This window comes from Diceros bicornis, chromosome 16 (assembly GCF_020826845.1).
Source record: "Diceros bicornis minor isolate mBicDic1 chromosome 16, mDicBic1.mat.cur, whole genome shotgun sequence".
NCBI classification, from domain to species: Eukaryota; Metazoa; Chordata; class Mammalia; order Perissodactyla; family Rhinocerotidae; genus Diceros; species Diceros bicornis.
Window position 1 is genome coordinate 68,041,397 of NC_080755.1, and position 22,841 is coordinate 68,064,237.

The 22,841-nt window shown below is 55.7% G+C and overlaps 2 protein-coding genes across 5 annotated transcripts in view; one reads left to right on the plus strand and one right to left on the minus strand.

The window, feature by feature from the left end:
• The window catches only part of KCNG2 (potassium voltage-gated channel modifier subfamily G member 2), a 56,816-nt gene extending 49,243 nt beyond the window's left edge, over window positions 1–7,573 (plus strand). The window contains exon 5 of the mRNA XM_058556626.1: window positions 6,764–7,573. Coding sequence (XP_058412609.1) covers window positions 6,764–7,573 — 810 coding nt within the window. The remainder of the gene's footprint in view (window positions 1–6,763) is intronic.
• A 5,118-nt stretch (window positions 7,574–12,691) lies between these two features.
• Window positions 12,692–22,841, minus strand: part of SLC66A2 (solute carrier family 66 member 2) — a 72,999-nt gene continuing 62,849 nt past the window's right edge. For all 4 annotated transcript variants that reach the window (XM_058557361.1, XM_058557362.1, XM_058557360.1 and 1 more), the window contains one exon: window positions 12,692–14,667. In XM_058557361.1, coding sequence (XP_058413344.1) covers window positions 14,460–14,667 — 208 coding nt within the window. In that variant the 3' untranslated portion in view covers window positions 12,692–14,459. The remainder of the gene's footprint in view (window positions 14,668–22,841) is intronic.

The window sequence follows — 22,841 nt, forward strand, 5'->3', positions numbered from 1 at the left end:
CAAGCCCCCTGGGACCCTGGACCCTGGACCAGAGCCCGCCCCTCTCACCCTGACAGCGGATGGGCAGAAGCCATCGGCAGTTTGCTCTGTCCAGCCTGCAGGGTCAGTCCTGGATGGGGGGCACAGAGTTACCTCGAGGAGCCTCAGCCCAGAGCTAAGCAGGCAGAGTTTAAAAGGCGTTTGCTCGCTCTGGCAGAGGGGTCATGACCCTGGATGCCAGCCCCAGCCCTGTGCCCACCAGGCATACCTCGTGGCTCACCCAGGCTGCACACAGACAGCCCACGTTGAATGCATCAGGGCATCTGCAGCTCGTGGCCTGATGTAACAACCCGAATGTCAGTGAAATGCCAGAGAAAGCCAGGCGAGACCAAAGTGTGGGGGGGTATCAAAATGGGGTGAGCCAGGCTGAACATAGATTTATTTCTGACCCGATTTTGGCCAAATAGGCTAGATGTGTCAAATTATGATAAATCAGGGTCTGTTTTCTGGGTTGAAAGTTCCAGAAATAGCTTCCTCCCATTAACTTGCAGGCTGGTCCTTAAGGAGACGGCAGGGGCCATCGTGGCCCCGACAGGCCCGTCTCCTCCCAGACCCACCTGGCTCCAGGTGGGCACCTTGGGGTCACTCCTCATGCACAGGACAAGGGAGCCACTCCCCAGACGTCGCTCCTCTACCCCCATGCAGCCCACCCAAATGGGGCCCGAAGCTGCACTCGGCCGAGTGCCGCCTGCGATGCTGGGATGATGGGGAGCCGGGGCCTGTAGTCAGCCCTGGAGGGGACGTTATATGGGTGTTGCTGGGGCTGCGGGTCCCAGGACCACCAATGCCCCCTGGGCTGAGGTCATTAGACTCTTCTGAGCAGGGGGGAGGGCCCAGGCCGCAGACCCCGCCAAAGGCCCCTCTGCCTCAGGTCTGGGCCACCGTCAGCCTGGAAGCTTCGGGTGGTGCTGGATCTGCACACCGGGATTCCTGGGACATGAGTCCTAAGGAACCTTCCGGAAAGGAGAGAGGCAGGCGCCCTTGCTGTGCCTCTGCCCCTAACCACAGCCCTCCGCTGGCTGTGGGCTCTCCTCCCGCTAGGATCTGTCACTGTCACCAGATATGGCGGGGTGAGCAGGGCCGAGCAGGCAGGACCCTCCTGGGTTCTCTCAGCACCTTCCAGAGGGAGGAAGAGCCACCTGTGCCCCTCCCGCCCCTGCCTCTGCCCCTCCAGAAGCTGTGTGGTGATGTTCAGCAGACGCTTGCTGTCCCCATCCTGGCCTGTGTGCCCCGGGGACCTGGACCTGGCAGGTGTGGAGCTGGCAGGTGGGAGCAGTGGAGAGGTCGGCGTGGAGGCCAGTGCACGTCTTGGGGGCATCTCCACGCACAGCAGCTCCTAATCTCGGGGGACAAGACTGAGACGCCTCTGCCCTCTCCACATGACAGAGAGGGACACAGGCGTGGGGGACACCACAGAACCACAGACCAGAGCTGAGGTGGACACTCTCGGACCCTGGGCCACGCTGCCGACCTGTCCCAAAGAATCCAGGCCCCTCCAGTCAGCCTGCAGCCCTGCTACTCTTTCAATCAGGGCACCAGAGAGGCTGCGGGAGTTCCTGGAAGCGACACACAGCCCCCACCTGGAGTGAGCTGTCCACTCTGAGCCAGGATGGGCCAGGCGACATGTGGGTTGGGGGGCCCACAGGGTCCCTCGGGAGGACAGGCTGTTGAAGACCCTCCACCTGTGAGCCACGTGCCCTGGGAGAGGGTCTGAAAACCGGGGAATTCCTCCCACGGCATCAGTGACCCCTTCATCTGGGCCCGAGCCGCCATCGCCTTTTCTGAGAACAGACCTGCCAGGTTGTGTTCAGAGGATTCACACCCGAGCTGTGCGCCTGCCCGGGGCCCACGCCACCAAGGAAGTGAGCACCTGGCCAGTATTTCCAGGCACACAACAGGGATGATGGTTAATGTAGAAGCCCAGGTACTGGGCTCCAGCAGCCACTAATGGGAAGGCTAGGCTCTGCTCCATACAGAAAGCGCCACAAGCAGAGAGTGGCCGGCTTGGGAAAGTGCCGGTGGGAGAGAGGTTTGCGGGAGCCGAGTTGGCCCGGCTTCCTTACAGACCAGGTGATAGATCAGTGTCTGCCCCGAATATACAAGACAGGCCTCGGAGCAGCCTGTGGGTCCACTCACCTCTGTGCCCTCAGGACCAACGCTGCATGGCAGATTTTCATGGGGTTTAAACATCAGTTGCTGAACCACGACCTGTTCTCCATCTGAAGCTTCGGGTGGGTCCTCGAGGGCTGTCCGCTGGTTATGGAAGGTCACCACTGCCGGCCCCAGGCTTTATCACCTGGTGAGAGGGCTGAGGCAGCTGGACGGGCGTGAAGTTCTGTCCTTGATGCTCAGAGGGACATGATCCCAGTGGGGGACAAGGCACCCGGCAGCCTGAGCCCAGACTCAGAGCGGAGAGCACAACGGGCATCTGCTGCTGCCTCTGGTGTGTTCTGATGTTTTCTCCAGTTCCTCAACACGATAGAGGTCACCCCGGGAGGGATTTGGGCTGGGCGGGGGCTCAGGCTCAAAGGTGAGATGTGGCCAGACCAGGACCGTCAGCAGCCAGGCAGCTCAGAGAGGTCTGCATGTTCTCTGTCTGCTGTTCTGTCAACAGAGGCCTCTCCACACCCCCACACCTGGAACCCTTGCACTGGGATCCCCTTGCACCTCGGGCCTCGGCAGGCCTGCTGTCCCCACTCGTTTTCCACAAACAGCCACATGCTCTGGGATTTACCTAGAGTTGAGTCTTTTTAAAAATAGCTTTGCTGATATATAATTCATACACCATACGACTCACCCTTTTAGAGTGTATAATTCAATGGCTTTCAGTACATTCACAGGGCTGTGCAGCCATCACCACAATCTAATTCTAGAACACGTCCATCGCCCCAAAGAGACCCTGTGCCCCTCAGCAGCCACACCCTCCAGCCCCGAGCAACCACTTCCACTTCGTCTTCATACATTTCCTTACTCTGGACTTCGCTGAGGACACTCAGCATGTGTCTCTCGGGGCTGGCCCCTTTCACTTCGTGTCGTCTTTGAGGTTCGCCCGTGTTGTAGCCGGCGTCAGAGCCTCACTCCTTTCTGTGGCCCAGTAACATCCCAGTGCATGGACCTGCCACATTCTGTTTATCCATCATCAAGGGATGGACACGTGGGTTGTCTCCACTGTTTGGCTCTTACGCATAATGCTGCTGTGAACATCCTTGCACATGTTTCCATGTGGACACATGCTCGCTTCTCTCAGGCACTGAGTGGAATGGCTGGGTCACATGGTAACTATGTTTAGTCATTTGAGGACCTGCCAGACTGTCTTCCAAAATGACTGGACCGTTTTACGTTCCCATCAGCAGCGTGTGAGGGTTCCGTTCTCTCCACATCCTCCTCACCCTTGTCGTCCTGTGACTTTTCATTCTAGCCATCCTCCTGGGTGTGAAGTTTATCTCATGGTGGTTTTGATTTGCATTTCCTTGATGACTAATGAAGTTGAGCATCTTTTCATGTACTTGTTATCCATTTATATACCTCTTTAGAGAAACGTCTGTTCAGATCTCTTGCCCATTTTTAAATTGGGCTGTTTGTCTTTTTATTGTTGAGATGCAGGAATTCTTTATATATTCTAGATACAAGTCCCATATCAGAGATATGATTTGCAAATATTTTCTCCCATTCTGTGGATTGTCTTACTTTCCAGATGGTGTCTGTATCAGTCTGCTAGGGCTGCCATAAGAAAGTACCACTGACTGTGTGGCTTAAACAACAGAAGTTCATGTTCTCACAGTTCTGGATGCTGGAAGTCCGAGATCAAGGTGTTAGCAGGGTTGGTTTCCTCTGAGGCCTCTCTTCTTGCTGTTCAGACGGCTGTCTTCTCCTGTGTCCTCACATGGTCATCCTTCTGTGAGAGTCTATGTCCTAATCCCCTCGTCTTATAAGGACACCAGTCAGATTGGGTTAGGGACCCATCCATATGACCTCATTTTACCTTAATTATCTCTTCAAAGACCCATCTCCTAATACAGCCACATTCTAGGTGCTGGGGGTTAGGACTCAACATGTGGATTTTGAAGAGAAACAATTCAGGCCATTCTGTGCTTTGAGGCACAGAAGTTTTTAATTTTAATTGTTTATTCTATCTTGGTTGCTTGTGCTTTTGGTGTCATATCTAGAATCCTTTGCCAGATCCAAGGTCGTGACCTTCTGGGATCACCTGCTTTCAGCCTGAAGAGCTTCCTTTAGCATCTTCTGTAAGGCTGGTGTACTAGAAATGAATTCTCTCAGTTTTGTTTATCTGGAAAGGTCTTTATTTCACCTTTATTTTTGAATGAGAGCTTTGCTGGCTGTGGGATTCTTGATGAACAGTTTTTTCTGAGCACTTTGAGTATGTTATCCCACTGCCTTCTGGCCTGCACTGTTTCTGCTGAGAAGTCAGTATGCTCTCTTATTGGAGTCGCCTCGAAAGTGACGTGTTGTTCTCTCTGCTGCTTTCGAGACTTTCTCCTTGTCTTTGGCTTTCCGCATTTTCTCTGTGATGTGTGTGTCTGTGGGTCTCTTTGTGTTCACCCACCTGGAGTTCATTGAGCTTCCTGATGCATAGGGTATGGTTTCCCAATAGATTTGAAAGTTTTCAGCCATTATTTCTCAGAACATTTTTCTTCTCCTTTCTCTCCCTTCTCCTCTGTACTTACATTTCCCCATGTTGGTGGACTAGTGGTGTCCCACGTTTTTCTGAGACTTGTCATTTTTCTCCCTGTCTCTTCTTTGGCTTGTGTAATCTCTATCAATTGATCTTCAAGTTCACTAATTCTTTCTTCTGCCTGTTCAAATCTACTGTGGAGCTCCTCTAGTGAATTTTTTATTTGTTATTATACTTTTCCACGCCTAAATTTGCATTTGGTTCTTTTTCAAATTTTCTCTTTATTGATCTTCTCATTCAATGCAATGGATTGTCCCCACGCCTTGCACTACCTCTTTCATCAGGCTTCCCCCTAGCCTGTAAACACCTTTATCATGGCTATTGTGAAATCTTTTTCTGTTAAATCTGACACTGCATCACTCTCACAGACAGTTTCTGCTGCCTGGTTTTTCTGATATGTGGGCATGCTTTCCTGGTTCTTTGCCTGCGCTATGATTTTTTTATTGGAAACTGAACATTTTAGATAATATATTGTAGCAACCCTGATACTGACCCCACTCAGGGCTTGTTACTGTTATTTGCTTATTTGTTTAGTAATTGGCTGGATTATTTTGGTGAAGTCTATTCTTACCCCCTCCTGCCACACACACACTGCTTGCACACATACACACACATACACACATATACACACACACATACATACACACACTGACACACTCATACACATACACACATACACAGTGTTTAGTCCTTGATGTTGCTCCTCGGGGAGGCCCAGCTTGGGGACACCCAGGGTCACCCTGGGATGACAGTGGTTTGGGTAGGACTCTCTTTCCCTGACCACACCCACCTGTGACACTCCTTTAATTGCTGGCTGATTGCTCTGTAGTTTTCAACAATGCCCTGGAGGATAAATTGCTCTGCAAACTGATCCAATCACATTGTGGCTCTTTGGAGGGATAGTCTCTGAGGCCAGTGTCTGGTGTTTGCTCTGACCCCAGGAGGGCTCCTTCAGATGTCCTACACCCCAGTTCTTCCTGCAAACCAGCCGGCTTGCGGCCTGGGCTGTGTCTTCATTAGATCCACGAATCTCCTCCTGTTATTCTTCTACAACCGCCACTGTTCTTGAGAGCGCCCTTGGGTTTGAAGTGACCACTTTCTGCTGCAAATGAAGTTAGTTCCTTTGGGAAGAAACCAGGAGCTGTTTTACTCTCCCCCTAAGGCTAAACCTCTGTGCCAGGGGTCTGGAATGGGGGTGGGGACAGTGGCAAGCCTCTTTCTCGGTGATTCCCATTCTCAGAGCTGCGTGCTCTGTGGAGGGAGGGGGAGGCAGCAGGCTGAGATCCTCTGGCTTGCCTCTCCTGGAGAAACCACCCTCCCAAGCCCCGGCAAGGGCAATGGGGGGGGGGTCCCAGTATTCTCCATGCACCACAAGGTAGAGCCTCCATTCCACCCCACTAGTGGGAGCTGGGCGGGAGAAGTTGCCCCTCTTCTCAACTGCACTGACCTGGGACTCAGCCTCAGCCACAGGCAGCGGGAGGCAGGACGAGAAATGCTGTGGTCCTGCTCCTCCTGGGAAGAAAGCCCTTGGCTGGGGGCTGTGGGGCAGGGTGCCCTGTGTTCCTGGCTGCAGCCTCTGGAGTGGAGTCTCCTGGGAGGGGGTGGGGGGGTGGTCTTGGTTCAAATAGTAAAGACTCTTGCCTTTCGTAATGAATTTTCATAGATTTTCTGGAATAGATGTTTCATTTGTTGTTTGCCCTTAGGACCGTTTCCAGAGGCTTTAAATGGTTTGGGTTTTTTTTTTTTTTTTTTTTTTAATGATTTTTCACCAGTTTTGCTGGGGAGGCTGTCATCTGAGCTTCTCATGCTCTCAAGCCAGAAGCCGGTCTCCGAGTAAATCTTTTTTTCTTTTTTTTTTTTTTTTTTTTTACAGGAACTAGGCTTTCTTGCGGATACCCCTCGCCCCTGCAGCGGCACACTTGCATGGGCTGGGGTCGGGAGGGAGGGCAGCGGGGAGTGACATCCCCCGTCCCGGGGAACCAAGGGCGCCAGCCTCCCTGCCCCCAACACGTGTCCCCCTCTCCTCCCCAGGGCGAGTGCTCCGCCAAGTGCCGCAACCTCTTCGTGCTGGAGACGGTGTGCGTGGCCTGGTTCTCCTTCGAGTTCCTGCTGCGCTCGCTGCAGGCCGAGAGCAAATGCGCCTTCCTGCGGACGCCGCTCAACATCATCGACATCCTGGCCATCCTGCCCTTCTACGTGTCGCTGCTCGTGGGCCTGGCGGCGGGCGGCGCAGCGCGGGCGGGCGCGGGCGCGGGCGCGGGCGGCAACAAGCTGCTGGAGCGCGCGGGGCTGGTGCTGCGGCTGCTGCGCGCGCTGCGCGTGCTCTACGTGATGCGCCTGGCTCGCCACTCGCTGGGGCTACGCTCGCTCGGCCTGACGGTGCGCCGCTGCGCGCGCGAGTTCGGGCTGCTGCTGCTCTTCCTCTGCGTGGCCATGGCGCTCTTCGCGCCGCTCGTGCACCTGGCCGAGCGCGAGCTGGGCGCGCGCCGCGACTTCTCCAGCGTGCCGGCCAGCTACTGGTGGGCCGTCATCTCCATGACCACCGTGGGCTACGGCGACATGGTCCCGCGCAGCCTGCCCGGGCAGGTGGTGGCGCTGAGCAGCATCCTCAGCGGCATCCTGCTCATGGCCTTCCCGGTCACCTCCATCTTTCACACCTTCTCGCGCTCCTACTCCGAGCTCAAGGAGCAGCAGCAGCGCGCCGCCAGCCCCGAGCCGGCCCTGCGCGAGGACAGCACGCGCTCCGCCACCGCCACAGAGGACAGCTCGCAGGATCCTGACGGCGCCAGCCCGGCCGGGGACTCCGCGGACAGGCCATGGGCGCGGGCAGGGCCGGCCTGACCGCGCGGGGACCCTGCACGCAGAGGTGGCGGCGGCCGGGAGGCGGCTCCTCTCCAGCTTTAGAAATAGAACCACAGTCCTCGCCTCCCGCAGAGCAGAGGGGACAGGGACCCACTTTGGGGGACAGCAGCTCCTGTTCGTGCATGTTGCTCCGACCAGTACCCCCAAAACTGGCCCAGGGCTGACCCCAGCCTGACTTGGGTGGGGGTCAGAGGCCATCCAGCGCTTGGAGCGAAGAGTCCCTCCCAGAAGCGTCGCGGCAGTTCTCTTCCTGCCTCCCTGGACTCCGTGGCTAGCAGAAAACAAACCAACAAGGCCCGGAAATTCTGAGCCTGTAGCAAATGGCGGAGGGCCTCACTAGTCCCCAGGCCTCAGCCTGACCCTTCCCTGCTCTTCAGCCAGGGAAGCCTGGGGGAGCTGGGGGGCCGCAATGGAGGGCAGCCTTGGGGAGTACTGGGGGGCGCATACCCTGGGGGAGGAGTCGGAGGAAGCAGAGGGGGCAGACCCTCCCTCCTGCTGCCACATCGCCCACAGTGGGCTGTGCCCATCGGGAGGGAGGCTTCCCTACACAATGCAGCTCTGCTGAGGCCCACATCTCTGCCAAGGGACAAGGACAGAGGTGTGACATTGCCGCTTACAGCCCCTCAGTTCCTTTGGGGGAGGGGCCCAGCCGTGACCTCTGACCTCCCTTTCCTGGCACTAGCTCGGTGGGATCTTCCAGGATCGTCTTCTCACAACTTCTCCCCTGAAAATGCCTCTGCAAAGCTCCAGGTGCAGGTCCCCTGCCCTTCAACTGGCCTGTGTACCACAGCCCTATCCCGGATGCCTCCCCTCCCCTGTGAGAACATTGCCCTCCTCTCCAGGACTGGCAGGAGGATGAGGTCGGGGAGGAGATGGGAGAAGGGACCTTGGGTGGCAGGAGAAGGCTGTCCTTACCGAGGAGGGAGCCTTTTCTGCTCCGGAGATCAGGAATAGGGGAGCTTTCCAAGTCGTGCTGCTCTGTCCATTTTCAGTTTAATGAGCTGAGCCACAACTCCTGAAACACCGCTGCCACAGCCCCTGCAGGGGGGGACCTGCATCACCACAGAGGGCCCACTGACACGGACACCCCCCCACCCACCCATGCGACTTTTGGCGGGGCCCCTCCTGCAGGGCCAGCGCCAGGAGAGGAAGGGGCTGGCTGGGGCGGGGCCGGGGTTGGGCCCTGGCTCTGCAGACATTTCCCAAGATGCTACTGCAACCCAATAAAAAGTGCGCCTCCTGCACAGCTCGGGCTGAGTTCCTCTCAGCAGTGCCAGCTTCCACCCCAGAGCACAGGGGCTCCTGGGGCCAGGATGGGGCTTCCTGTGATCACAGGGGAGTCGGTACATGCAGTGGGACACTGCTGCCTGGACAGCACCCTGCACGCAAAGCCCGGCTGTGTCCCTCCGAGTCCCGCAGTGGAGCCCCATCTGGAATTGCGACTGCAGCACCCCCAGCCTCCTGCTGGCCCTACCCCGCCCCCCGCCCCCCGGGCAGGGCTGGGTGTTCTCAGAGAGCCCAGCTGGAAACAGAACTCAGGGCTGGACCGGAGGGATTTCCATGAGCCCAGGTTCTGCAGGGTGGGGTAGGCTGGGCACCTGACGCAGCCTCAGTTCCCCCTCCTGTCTTCCCTGAGTACCCGGGCTCCACCTACTGAGTCTGTCGGTCAGAGTCAGGTGGACAAGGGCCTGGGGAGCAGGGAAACTGAAGTCACCTGGTCTTACGAGCGACCCGGAAATGTCCCGGGGTCTGAGTGAGCCGAGGGTCCACAAACCACGTGGAGGCGAGGCCTGTCTCCAGTATCTGCTCCCTCACCTCTCTCTCGGAGGCAGAAAGGGTCCCCTTGGATCAGATGGGGAAACAGAGCTGTCTGCTAGGCCAGATTCGGCACCTGGCCCGACACCTGCCGCCAGCCTGATTGCACAGCCAGGACCGCCAGAGCTGCACCTGCAGCTTCGCCCTGAGGCTGGCCCCCCGCAAGTGGGAGGCTGGGTGCCGGCCCTGGTTCCTGCTCTCCCTGGGGCAGGGTCCCCTTCTCCTTCCCTCCTGGGCCCAATGCCCCAGGCCAAGGCCAGCAGAGGTCTGCCTGGGGACCAGGGGAGCCCACCTGAGTGCAGGCTCCGGCCAGACTGCACCCTAGGGCTCAGCCCTGCCTCCTCCTGGTGGCCAGGTCAGTGGAAGTCCCCACATGCTCTGGACACGGGGCGGGTCCTGGGGCCCAAAGCTGGCAGCCCTCTCACAGTGACAGCGTTGGGTCCTGCTCAGGAGCAAGTAGCGAGCTCGGTACCCGCCAACACAGACATCTGCTGGTGCCTGTGAGACACCCACACGTTGATGCCACGCCCAAGGTGCTGCCACCCTCTGCTTCTCATCCGACATGGCTGGTGACCTCCAGGGGCAAACTGCTTCCCCTGTGCAGTGGGCTCGCTGACCTTCACCACGAAGACCCCCAGAAATAACCCAGGTTATCCAAGGGCCAGGTCAGCGGTGGGGGAGGACCAGAGGGATCTGTCCTGTCCCCCTCCCCAGCCCGGCTGCAGTGGTTCTGCGGGAGCCCAGGAGCCCTCCAAGACTAGGAGAGCCATTGGAGCACCAGAGGCCACCGTGGGTCACAGGGTTGAGGGGTGCCCGCTGGCCGTTCTGCTGAGAACAACAGGGTTGTGGTGGAGGGAAGCACACGCGATTCCCACCAGAAGCAGACCACCCAGCCCTGGGTTTCCTTTCCCTTCTCCTAAAGTGCCAGGGGCCACCCCACCCACCCTGACCCTCCGTAGCCATCTCTCCCACACAGGCCATGTGGGTAGGCCTCCTGCTGGCTGCGGCCTGTTTCCCCGTCTGGGTAAGGACACCAGGAGCTTGCCAGGTCCCCACCAGTCTGCTACCTCATACGTGCCGGTGACACCCACACTGAAGACCCCTCCTGTGGGACAGACATGAGGTTCCCGCCGGAGGTGCATTTACAGTGCTACTTCCTTGGGACTCTGTTTACTGTGCTCGCCGGTGCTGCAGGAGGGAGGGCAGGAGACAGTCTGGAAATGCAGCCGTTGTAAGCACCCCACGTGCTGTGCAGAGAGCACCGTGGCATGAGGTCATGATCGCTCTGGTCAGTGAACTGCCCCCGAAACCTGTGGGTCGGGTCAGTCCAGGCAGGGAGCCATATCTCTGCATCTCAGTTTCCTCAGTGGTAAAGCCAGAGTGATCCTGAAGACCCACTTCCCAAAGACGCAAAATCCCAGTCCCTGCCAGAGATCTCTGGTTCCCTGAAACCGTCTGCAAGCATTTCAGGGGACGATTTGTGTCTGTGACACTCCAGGAACCACCAAACACTCCCCCTGCCCTGAGGGCTGCTTTCTGCATGTGCTGCGCATCCTCCCTTGTACCCTGACCAGCTGGCCGGCCTGCTCCCTCCACACACCCTGCTCCCTCCACACCCCCACCTCACCTGCCTGCTCCCTCCACCCCCCCACCTGTACCTGCCTGCTCCCTCCACCCCCACCTGCTCCCTCCACCCCCCCCCCACTTCACCTGCCTGCTCCTTTCACCCACCTCTCTTCACCCACCATGTGTGTGCTTCTGGGGGACCTGGGGGACCCCTCAGACTGAACAGGGAGCCCCTGGGCTGAACATGTTCCACTGTCAACGTTGGGGGCCTGAAACCCCCCACATTTGCTGCCAAAATAGGCCTAATTCCTACACCCCTTATTTTAAGGGAAAATGCACCCTGCCCTTTCCCCTCTACACATACACAGGTTCTTCTCAGCAGCTGGAACCCGGTCACGGACAGCAGCTCCAGAGCTGTGGGCAGGTTAAGCACCACCACAGCTCTGTGGGCTCTAAGCTTCAGAGGCTCAGCTGAATGAGATGGACCTTGTCGCCCACCCCAGGAGCTAGAGCAGCATCACCATTTTGTTCCCATTTTCAAAATGCTCTCCTGTTGAAAGGAACAGCTATAAAAACAAATAGGAGATTTAGAGTTAGGGGGAAAGTGAGCCTCATATGTTTTTTAGTAGAATCCCCACTTCTCGTGGAGCTATTGAACACTTCTGCCCGCTCCCCGATGGACGGCCGTGTCCTGAGCTCAGGGCGCAGAGCTCCCTCGGCCGGGCAACAGCTGAGCCCATGAAATAGCTCCTTCCATTCCATCTCCGATGGCAGTTCCAGGACTCCTCAGAGGAACACAGGCGCCTTCTCTGTGTCACTTCTCTGCTCATTCGTGGAGCCACAGAAATGGGCTACGGGTAAGTTTACAGGAACAGAGACGGGCTCCTAAAAAAACACCTTCATATATTTGTCCTTTTTTTACTATTTGAATTTTTACTGCATGCTTTAATTTTTAAATTAAAATAGTTAATTTTAATTAACTTTATCACAAGGAAAAATCCACCCCAAAGCAGGACCCTGCGTCAGTAAGTAGACTCCAGGCTCCACACTGAGGGCCGTGCGAGAAGCCACACTGAGCATCCACCACTCTCATCAGCTCGTTCTCAGGCTCTCCGGGCCGGTGCCTGAGGCTGGGCGACTCGTCAAAACAATTAAAAATATATCACTTTCATGTATTTTGACTTCATATTTTTTTTAAAATCTTGCCCGCAACCTAAATACTCTCCATGAAGAAAAGAAAATTGCTGGGGACAAACGGCTCCATCCCTACTCACCATGTGGAATTGTCCCGCAAGCATCCCGTGTGCTCCCAGTTTTCCTTGAAACACTTCTCTTGGCCTTTAAACAAGATACTTCCCATCCTTTTGAGGCATTCTGTGGTGGGGGGAATGGTGTGACCCGGCAGAGACCAAGGCGCCGAGATGGAGCCCCGGCTCCGGGGGTAGGCGCCGGCCCCCACTGGCCTGGCCCTGCTGGTCACTGTCCTGGGGACTGGTCTGTTCTGGGGGAGCCTGAGCTAGCAGCCCAGGTCTCACAGGGGCCAGAGCTGTACCCGGGGAGGTGGCACCAGCCCAGCCAAGGGGACGTGGCCGTGTCTGGGCGCAGGCCAGTGCCTGGAGCCAGCTTCCCTGGGGACCCCCGAGGTGACGTGAGGACAGGGGACCAATTCCTCACTCTGATCTGGGCCCCGCTCTGACTCCATTCACCAAGCCACACGGGATCCGTGAGCGGTTTATTGATTTAAAGTCACCACACCAACAGAACCTCGAGTTCTCCCACACGTGGGCACATTCAGTCACCACGGCAATCGGTGACATTTTAATTTGGAGGCAATTACTGCTACAGACATCTCCTTTCGTTTTTTAAAAATAAACATTTTTCAAAGCATCTTACAGGCCAAAGAACTAGCAGGATCCTCACTCAAATGTTCAGGAGCTTTTGAGGAAACCTCAGGAGGAGGAAACGGCTTTGAACATTTCCACTGGCCACAGCAGACGCCACGAGAGCTTTGGCACTGGCCGCAGACAGCGTGGACACTGCAGAGAGCCACCCCTCCACCCAGCAGGAGGGAAAACGCTGCCTGTGGGAGCCACACGGAAGCATCTAGAACGCTCAGCCTTTGGGATCTGGGGGCTGGCACAGGGCTGCTGAGCACGGCTGAGATGCTAAGATGCTCGTGTAAAACTGAGAGGGAGGGACAAACACGGAGACCACTGTCAGGCCAGCGGCCCCCCACAGCCAGAGGCAGGACATGGAGAACCGCACAGACAGGAGGACAGCAGGCAGGGACGCCCGTGCCAGGCCATGGCCCACCAGCCTGGAAGGTCATGCCAGGCCCCCAAGCTCAGAGGGTGGGGACACCCTGCCCGCCATAGGGACGCCTGCCTCAGGTGTCCTCCGTGACCTGCGGGCCGTCCTCGTCCTGGAAGATGGACATCCAGGGCTGTGTGCTGCTGATGTGTGCAATTCCCGAAGGCAGGGCAGCCTCTTCGGGTGGCCAGGTGCACCTGCCCAGCCCCGCCCTGGGCCTCGGCCTTCCCAGGAGCCCACACACACACCCCCCACACCACACTCCCCACACACACCCCTAGGACTCATGGAGAGCTCCAGGCTCTGGTTCCAACACCCCTGAGCTTGCTCTGGCCAGTCCCCAGCTGTGGACACAGGCTTGCCCCCTCCCCACAGAGTGGTCCACACCAGCCCCTCCCGGGAGGAGGCAAGCCCAGCAACCAGGTCCCTGGGCCCCACTGCCACGCTGAGGGCTGAGTCCCAGGCCCTGAAAGGCCAACTCTGGCCAGATAAATGAGAGCACACGTAACGTGCGTCCCTACAGCTTCCCCTCCATGTGTACCAGGCGCATATAAAACCCCAGCCATGCTCTCTGTGCCCAGGCCCAACCCTGCCCTGAGGCCCCCCCCGCCACACGCTATCACTAAGGCGTCCATTCGCAGGCCGTTCTGAGACTGCAGGCTCTGCATGCCGGGACCCCGGTTCTCCTGCTGCCATTTCTCATCCTTCCTCCCCAGTCCCACCCGTCTGGAGGCTCAGCCGGGCCCCGGCTGCTGTAGGCCCCTCAGCCCCCCAGCCCACGTCCGGGCCCACTGTGGGCTGAGCTGATCCGCAGGGCTGAGAAGGTTCCCCGATGCCCTCTGTCCCGCAGCGGCCCTAAGCCCGCCTTTTCCTGGGTCTTTGAGCATCCACCAGGTGTGTTCTGAGAGACCTGCCTTCCATCACCTTGAAAACAGCCGAATCGCAGCCCTCAGGTGTAAAACCGGCTCACACTCTTCCTCGGGGTGAGTGGGCACAAACATTGGCACCTGGGCCCCCGCCCGCCACCCTGAGAGCCCATGGAGGCTGACTGAGACCCTGACGGCCCGGATGCATCTCAGGGGGCCACGGTGCCCACCTGCCCCACGCAGGAGGACAGGTGGCTGGGGCGGTGCCTGTGGCCGGTGGTCACACGTCCTCATCCTCCCCGGCCGCCTCAGAGGGCCTTGGCACTGGCGGGGTGCGCTGCGTGGGGGGCCGGCTTTGCCGGGTGGCGGGCGAAGGCGTAGGCCTGCGCCAGGATGGCCAGGTCCACAAGCACCTGCAGCAGGCCGCACACGGAGAACTGCAGGGGCGCGCCGTTCAGCAGGAAGTACGCCGTCTTGAAGGTGTCGCCACTCGTCCACATGAGCACCATCTTGATGCTGCAGAGACACAAACCAGGGGTCAGCGTGCAGACCAGCGGTGGGGGCACAAGGTGGGCGGAGGGGGACAAGCACAGGGGTAGGGGGACACACAGGGGTCAGGGGACACACACGGGTCAGGGGACACAGGCGGTAGGGGACACACCAGGGAGTCAGGGGACACCGGGGCCCTTGTCTGTCCCTCCCATCCCTCCTGTCCTGCGCGGCCACAGGAGCCTCGGCTGTGCAGGGCAGGAAGGGGCCAGCTCGGGGTCAGGGCCCACACGGCCTCACAAACGTTCCCACCTTCCTGGCTGCCGGCGCCTCCGGTGTGTGCCCCTCGGGAGACTCGCGGTGGCCTCAAAGCCACCTCCTCACACCGCGCCCCAGGGGGCCCCACCCAGCAGGGTAGCAGCCGCCCCAGAACTTCAGGAGAGCAGCCCTGGGCCACAGGGAGCTGCAGGGCCATCATCCCAGGTCGTGACACCCTGGCCTGGCTGTGTCCCATGTGCTGCTGGACAAGCCGGCCCCTCTCACCCCGAGCTCCTTAACCCCAGACCCGGGGAGCCCCCAGCCCACACGCAGGGGTGCTGAGAACAAAACCGGAGGCCGCCGGGCAAAGCAGAGAGAAGCGGGCTGCTCCCGGGAGTTCCTGCCGGGTCCCTCACTCAGATGACCTGTGGGCGACTCCATTTCTGGTAATCGGCTCAAACCCTCCCCACACACATCTCAGGTTAGTCCCTGTGGTCACAGGGAACCTGGGAGAGTAAACGGAACAAGGCACACCCTTATCTGCAGGCGGCGTCTACCACCCTGGAGCATAAGCACTGCTGTGTTCTCCTGCATAAAACGTTCCAGTCAGACAGTTTCCCTCCACAGGCTGAACCTCTGACGGCTAATTGAACCAGACCACGAGTTTGTGGGAGGGTGAGGACTCCCGAGTGGACAGGACGCAGGTAAGAACTGTAAACGTCGGGCCAAGGAGCCATCCGTAGGCCGAGGGCACGGCGGGGCACCCTGAGCTCCCGCGGGGAGCTCCACCCCGGAGGCAGGGCTCCGACCACCTCTGAGCCCCAGGTCGGCCGCCCCGTCTCCTGGACCCCCAGCATGAGGACGTGGCAGGTGCCAGACATTGTTCAACGTCCCCTCCTCTGCCCAGTGAAGCATCACACTGACCACGCAGAACCCGGACGGGAAGCGGAGAGCTCTCCTGACCTTCAACCAGATGGAGGTTTCTCCGGGATCACTGCCTGGGAAAACAATGGGAGGCTGGGAGAGCTGCATATCTGCGGACAGGCTCCCCACAACCAGACCAGCCCAGAGGGGCATCTTTGTTGGCTTGTGGTGTCAGCTCACACAGTGTTTCAAAATTTTTGTTTTGAATTAGCTGATGACTAATTCTGTGTAAAAAAAAAAAAAAAAAATCCAGATTTCTGGCTTCCCTTGAAAAAGATCTTTTTTGGAAGATTTTAAAGTATGAATTCAATTTCTTTAATAGATATGATGATCTATTTAATAGATATTCAGGCTATCTGTTTCTTCTTGGGTCAGTCCTGGTAGTTTGTGGCTTTCAAGAAACTGTCGTGGTTATGGGCAGAGTCGTTCACAGCATTTCCTTCTAATGTCTGTGGGGTCTACAGAATATCTTCTCTTCCACTCCTGATAGTGGTAATTCGTGTTCTCTTTCTCTTTGTCAGTCTGAATACAGGCTTACCAATTTTAATGATTTTTTTCGAAGAACCAGCTTCGGGTTTAGTTGACTTTTTCTACTTTTTTTTGGTTAATGTTGTTTGTCTTGTTTTCAATTTCATTTCTTTCTTCCATCTTTATTATTTCCTTCCTTCTGCTTGCTTTGGGTTTACTTTGCATTTCATTTTCTAGTTTCTTAAGATGAAAACTTAGATTTGAGACCTTTCTTCTTTTCTAACATAAACATTTAATACTATAACTTACCTCTAAGCACAGCTTTAATGATCCCACAAATTTTGATATAGTGTTTTACTTTTGTTCAGTTCAAAATATTTTCTATTCTCTTTGACCCACAGATTATTTAGAAGTGTGTTGTTTAGCTTCCAAGTCTTTGGGGATTTTCAAGATATCTTTCTGTTATTAATTTCTGGCTTAATTATACTACAGTCACAGATGATTTCAGTTCTCTTAAGTTTGTTAAGGTTTTATGACCCAGGGCATGGTTTGTTTTGGTGACTGTTCATGAGCACTTGAGAAGAGCGTGTGTTCTGGGTGGTGGTCTGTGAAGGTTAGTAGGACCCAGTTGGGGGGTGGGGGGTCAGTTTTTCTATATCTTTGTTGATTTTCAGTCTACTTTTTCTATCAATTACTGAGAAGAGCTGAAGTCCCTCAACTCTGCCGGCCATGGATCCTCTTGGTTTCCCTTCATCTGAGAAGGTCTCTATTTCACCTGTATTCCTGAAGGATATTTTTGCTGAATACAGAATTCTGAAGTGACAGTTCTCTTCCTGCTGCACCTGAAAAGTGTGCCCCTTCCTTCTGACCTCCCTGGCTTCTGACCAGAGATCCACGGTAACTTGAGCTTTCTTCCCCAAGTCCTTTCTCTCTGACTGCTTTCCACACTTATTTGACTTTAGTTTCCAGCAGTTTGACTGTGATGTGACACACGTTTGGGATTTGCTGAACTTCTTAAATCTGTAAGTTTATCTTGTATCAAATTTGAGAAGTTTTCAGCCATTATTTCTTTGACTATTTTTTTCTGCTCCACACTCTCTTCTCTTCTGAACTCAGATGACACGAATGTTAGACTTTTTGGTACTATCCCGAGTCTATTCTTTTGTCCCCTCCCCCCTCGCCGATGTTTTCTCTGTTGTTCAGAGTGGAGGATTTTTATTGATCTATCTTCAAGTTCACTGACTCCTCTGTCATATCCACTCTCCTACTGAACTCATGAAGTGTGTTTTTTATTTAGCTAACTGTATTTTTAAATTTAAGATTTTCTAAAATTTTTCTTTTTATAGCTTCTATTTCTCTGCTGAAATGTTCTGTCCTTCCATTCATTTCAAGAGTGTTTGCTCCTGCTCTTCAGAGCATAGTTATACCAGTGACTTTAAAATCTTTGATAATTCCCATATCTGTGTCACCTTGGTTGATTGTCTTTTGGTTGTCTTTGTTGTCTGTTGGTTGTGTTTTCCCTTGAGAGTTGTTGAGATTTTCCTGACTCTTCACACAGAGTGATTCTGGTTTACATCCTGGACATTGTCTAATTCTGGGCAGTGCCATCCAGATCTTCCATACACGGGCAGCACCCAGCGGCCAGTCTTGGACTTGGTTGGTGGTCTGCCACAAGTTCAGTCCTCAAAGCCTTGGGGATGTAGTTTAGGCCAGTTCCATGCACACATAGCTTGGGGGGAGCCCAGGAGTTCGTATACAGCTTTATGGGATATCTTTCCCAAGACTCACCCTCTCTTCAATCCCCCTGACCCTCTGCTCTCAGGGACCCTCCTTCCCTTGTCCTCTGGTTGCAGAGCCAGGGCTTTAGTCTCCCTGGTGTCCTGTGCACATCCCATGGCTGGATCTGCCTCCAGCAGAGCCCTGTGCTGAGCACACGGAGATGCCCACAGAGCCTTCCTACAAGACGCCTCCCCACTGTCACCTCCCAGTGTCCCTGTCTTGCTCCCCCACTCCCAGACCCTCTGTCACCTCCTTTCTTCCATGCACAAAGCCCAGGCAAAAAAGCAAGAAATGGTCTTTCTGGACTGATCCCAAAGTTACAGTGTCAGACCCCCCAGGAGGAGCATGGATAGCATGCCCTCCACATCTTCTGCTTCGTCCACACTGAAATGAGAGTGAGAGATGAGAGCACAACACCCCCACTGGGACCAGTTATTACAGAAGTTTCCTCTACGGAATGCACTTGCCCTTAACGACCCAGACACTCAGCTACACTCACTCCACAGTCTGCAGCTGTGTGCACCTCTCCACATACAGGTATTAACAGGACTGCTCAATTTATGGGAGGTCCCAATTGCCAGGGAGAAGACTGATGTTCTAGAAACTGTCAACACAAAGACACACCTGCGTTTATTTCTTTTTAGGTCTCCATACGATGTCTGGCTCATAACTCCTTTCCCAAAGTTGGGTTCACACACTGGGTGACACACGTGCAGGCTCTGGGAGAGCCGGGCAGCTCTGCTCCTGCCCAGTGGAGGGTGGGGGCTACTGCAGCCACAGGGCAGACCCAGGCCCCTCAGAGCCCACCTCAGAGGCCACGTGGGAGGGGGCAGGTGGGAGTTTGCTCTTCTATCCGAGTGGGTGGACCCAGAAGCATGTAGAACAGTCACCCTGATGGGAATTCCACAGCCACTGAGCTCACGGCTGCACATACCAACAAAAATAGAACCATGTGCTGGGCTCTCAGCTCCCCTCAGAGCCAAGCGGCTGCAGCCGGGGTCAGATGGCGGGCCAGGCAGCTGCAGAGAGGACAGCCAAGGGCCATAAATGCGACATGCTGTGACCTGAGCCAGGTCTGAACAGGTGCGGCTCTGGACCTGGCTTGCTCAGGCTCTGCTGCAAAGCTTGACAAGGAGAACGGAATGTGATGGTCCCCATGTGAAAAGCAGCCTGCCCTGCACCATCATGCATGCACGCGTCAGGAAAGGCAACATGCATGCTGAGCATTGCCGATGCCGGTCCCCCGCCCTTGAACACACATGAGGTGGCCGCGTGGCTCCTCTGTTATGGGGGAGGAAACTGAGGCACAGAGAGGTTGACTAGCCCAAGGGCACCCACTAAGTGCCTCACATGGGAAGGGGTGGGGTGGGGACGGCAGAAGCACAGATGTATCCCTGACCCAGGACCACCTGTCACCTGTTCCGGGGCCGCCTGCCTGGTGCCCAGTCAGTGTCCCTCTGGGCCCTGAACGCACAGGTGCACCCTTCACCCTGGCAAGCGGAGATGTGAGGTCATCGCTCAGAGCTGGGCTCTGCCTGACACACAGGAACATTTTTAGCAGCCCAGACGCCTCACCTGGCCTCGGCCCTTCAGTCGGCTATCGCACAGGGACAGGAATCTGACAGCCTCACCGAGGCCCCACGACCAGGCGCGTGTGTAGAGGGCTCTGGGCAGGCAGGGGCACAGCAGCCAGTCAAATATTAATCAAGCTGTTCCCGGGGCCCGCAGGAAATGAATACCACCGACACCACTAAGTGCTGTGTTCATCAGGGAATGCCCTCTGCAGGGAGCAGGGACGCGCTGGAGGTGCAAGCTCCGGCCTACCGGGAGTCTCCAGCCTCCCTCGTCCACAACTTCTGGTCACCTGAGAGCCCGTGGTGCCCTGCAGATGTCTGCCCAAGCCCAGGCTTTCACTCTGCATGCTGCCCAGGATGCTCAACAGCTGTGAATTCCTGTTGTTCCCCAACACGGGCTGCTGTGTCATCCTTCACCCTCAACAACTATCAGACGGAGGGAGGGAAGAAAAGAGGGAGGGAAGGAGAGGGAGGGAAGGGGGGGAGGGAGGAGGAGGAAGGCAGGGAGAGAGGGAGGGAGAGAGGGAGGGAGGGGGGAGGGAGGGAAGGAGGAAGAAGGGGGAAGGAAGAGGTGAGAGGGGGAGAGAAGGAGGGAGGGAGGCAGGGAGGGAAGACAGGGAGGGAGGGAGAGGAGGGAGGGAGGCAGGGAGGGAGAGAAGGAGGGAGAGGGAGGGGGGAGGGAGGGAGGAATGGAGGGAGGAGGGAGGGGGAGGGAGGAATGGAGGGAGGGAGGGAAGGAAGGGAGGAATGGAGGGAGGGGGAGGGAGGGGGAAGGAGGAAGAGGGAGGGAAGGAACCAGGGAGGGGGAGAGGAAGAGAGGGGGAGGGAGAGGGAGGGAGGAGGGAAGGAGGAAGAGGGAGGGAGGGAGGAGTCCCAGAGGCACACCTATCACTGTGGAACATGCCCGGGGTGTCCTAACTGACACTACGACCCGAATGGCTGGGTCTGGCCTGGTTCTGGGGGTGGGCATCCCACCCCAAAGAAGGCCCGGCCTCCTTGGGCAGAGGAAATTCAACCAGCCCCAGGTTGAGACAGAGCAGGAAGCCCACCCCCAGAGCCCAGAGCACAGACACCTTGCAGAAGCCAGTTTGGGTGGGAGGGGAGACTGTCACCTCCCAGGCCTCAGGCTGCGTTCTCCTGGCTCAGGCTGGTGGCCTGGGAGCTGGATTCCTTTTTCTAGGTCCCTCCACATGCCCGCCTGTGGGTCCATCTATCAGTCCATCCCCAACTCCAGCTGCTGCCTCTTGTCTGCCCCCCCCCCACTATTTTAATCTGGGCTCCCATTACCTCCACACCTTTCCTCCCCGACTGGGCTGCCAGATCACTATTCCTAAAACACCCCTCGCCTCACCTTTGCCCTGTCCAGCAGTCCAGAAAGCCTCTCCCTGGCCAATGCCCAAGAGATAAGAGACAGACTCCTGTGCCTGCACCCACTTCCCCCGGAGCCCACAGCTCAGGCACGTCAACCCCCTTGGCCTACCCAACCCACTTCCCATTTGCACCTCCCAGCCAGGGCCATAGCTCCCCCTCCTTTCCACCCATCTAAAGCTCTCCCAGGGCCCAGCCCCGTGGCAGAGTGATTAAAGGTCCACGTGCTCCGCTTCGGCAGCTGGGTTCAGATCCTGGGCGCAGACGTACTCTATTCACCAGCCATGCTGTGGGGGTGTCCCACATGCAAAAAAATAGAGGAAGACCGGCACAGATGTTAGCTCAGGGCTAATCTTCCTCAAGCAAAAAAAAAAGAGAGGGATTGGCAACCGATCTTAGCTCAGGGCAAGTCTTCCTCAGCAAAAAAAAAAAAAAGGTCTCCCATAATTCAAAATCCACCCAAGACACATCCCAAAGGAGCAGGTGACCTTGGGTGTGACACCAAAAACATAAGCAGTAAAAAAAAAGATACATTGGATTTCATCAAAATTAAAATCTTTTGTGCTGCAAAGGAAAACATCAAGAAAGTGAAAAGACAACCCAAAGAATAGGAGAAAATATTTGCAAATCATACACCCACTAAGGTTCTAGTGTTCAGAATATGTAAAGAACTCTACAACTCAATAATAAAAAGACAAACAACCAAATTTAAAAATGGGCAAAGGATCTGAATAGACCTTTCTCCAAAGAATGTCCAATATCACATAAAAAGATGCTCAACATCATTATCATCAGGAAAACGCAAATCAAATCCACAATGAGATCCCACTAGGATAGCCTTAATCAAAAGTGAGACGATGACCAGTGTTAGTGAGGGTATGGAACGGTCAGAACCCTCATCTGCCGCTGGTGGGAACAGAGAATGCGCAGCCACTGTGGTAAACATTCGGCAGGTCCTCAAGCGATTAAACACATGACCCATGTGACCCAGCAACTCCACGCCTAGGCACATCCCAAGAGAAAGGAAAACACAGGCCCACAGACACTTGTACACGAATGTTCACAGCAGTGTTATCCACAACAGCCAAACAGATGCTGAATAATCCAAGTGCCCATCAACTGAAGAAGGGAGGCACAAAACGTGCCGTGTCCATAGAATGATCCATCAATGAAACTGATACAATGAACATGGACGAACCTTGGGAACATTACGAAAAGCGAAAGAAGCCCAACACAAAAGGCCATATGTTGTATAATTCCATTTATATGACATGTCCAGAACAGACAAACTCATAGAGACAGAAAGTAGATCAGTAGTTGCCTAGGGCTGTGTGGGGAGGCTGGGAGAAACGGGGAGCGATTACAGGCACTCTCTTTATTGGACTTAGCAGATACTGCGTTTTCTATAAGACCCTACACCAGTAGAAAGAGTATGACTTGCTGAAGGCTCAGATGATGGTTCACATTTTTTAGCAATAAAGTATTTTTTAATTAAAGTATGCACATTGTCTTTTGAGACATAATGCTGTTGTACACTTAATAGACTAAAGATGGTGTAAACATAACTTTTACATGAGCTGGGGAACCAGAAACCTCGTGTGACTCATGTTATGGTGATCTTCCCTTTATCGTAGCACTGGCTTTACTGTGGAGGTCTGGAACCGCACCCACAGGATCCCCCAGGCAAGCCTGCACTCAAGGGCATGAGATTTCTCTCTGCGGTGATGGAAACGTTCTAAAATTAGACTGTGGTGGTGGCTGTACAACTCCGAGAATGTACTAAAATCCACAGAATTGTACACTTTCAACGAGTGAGTTATATCTCAATCA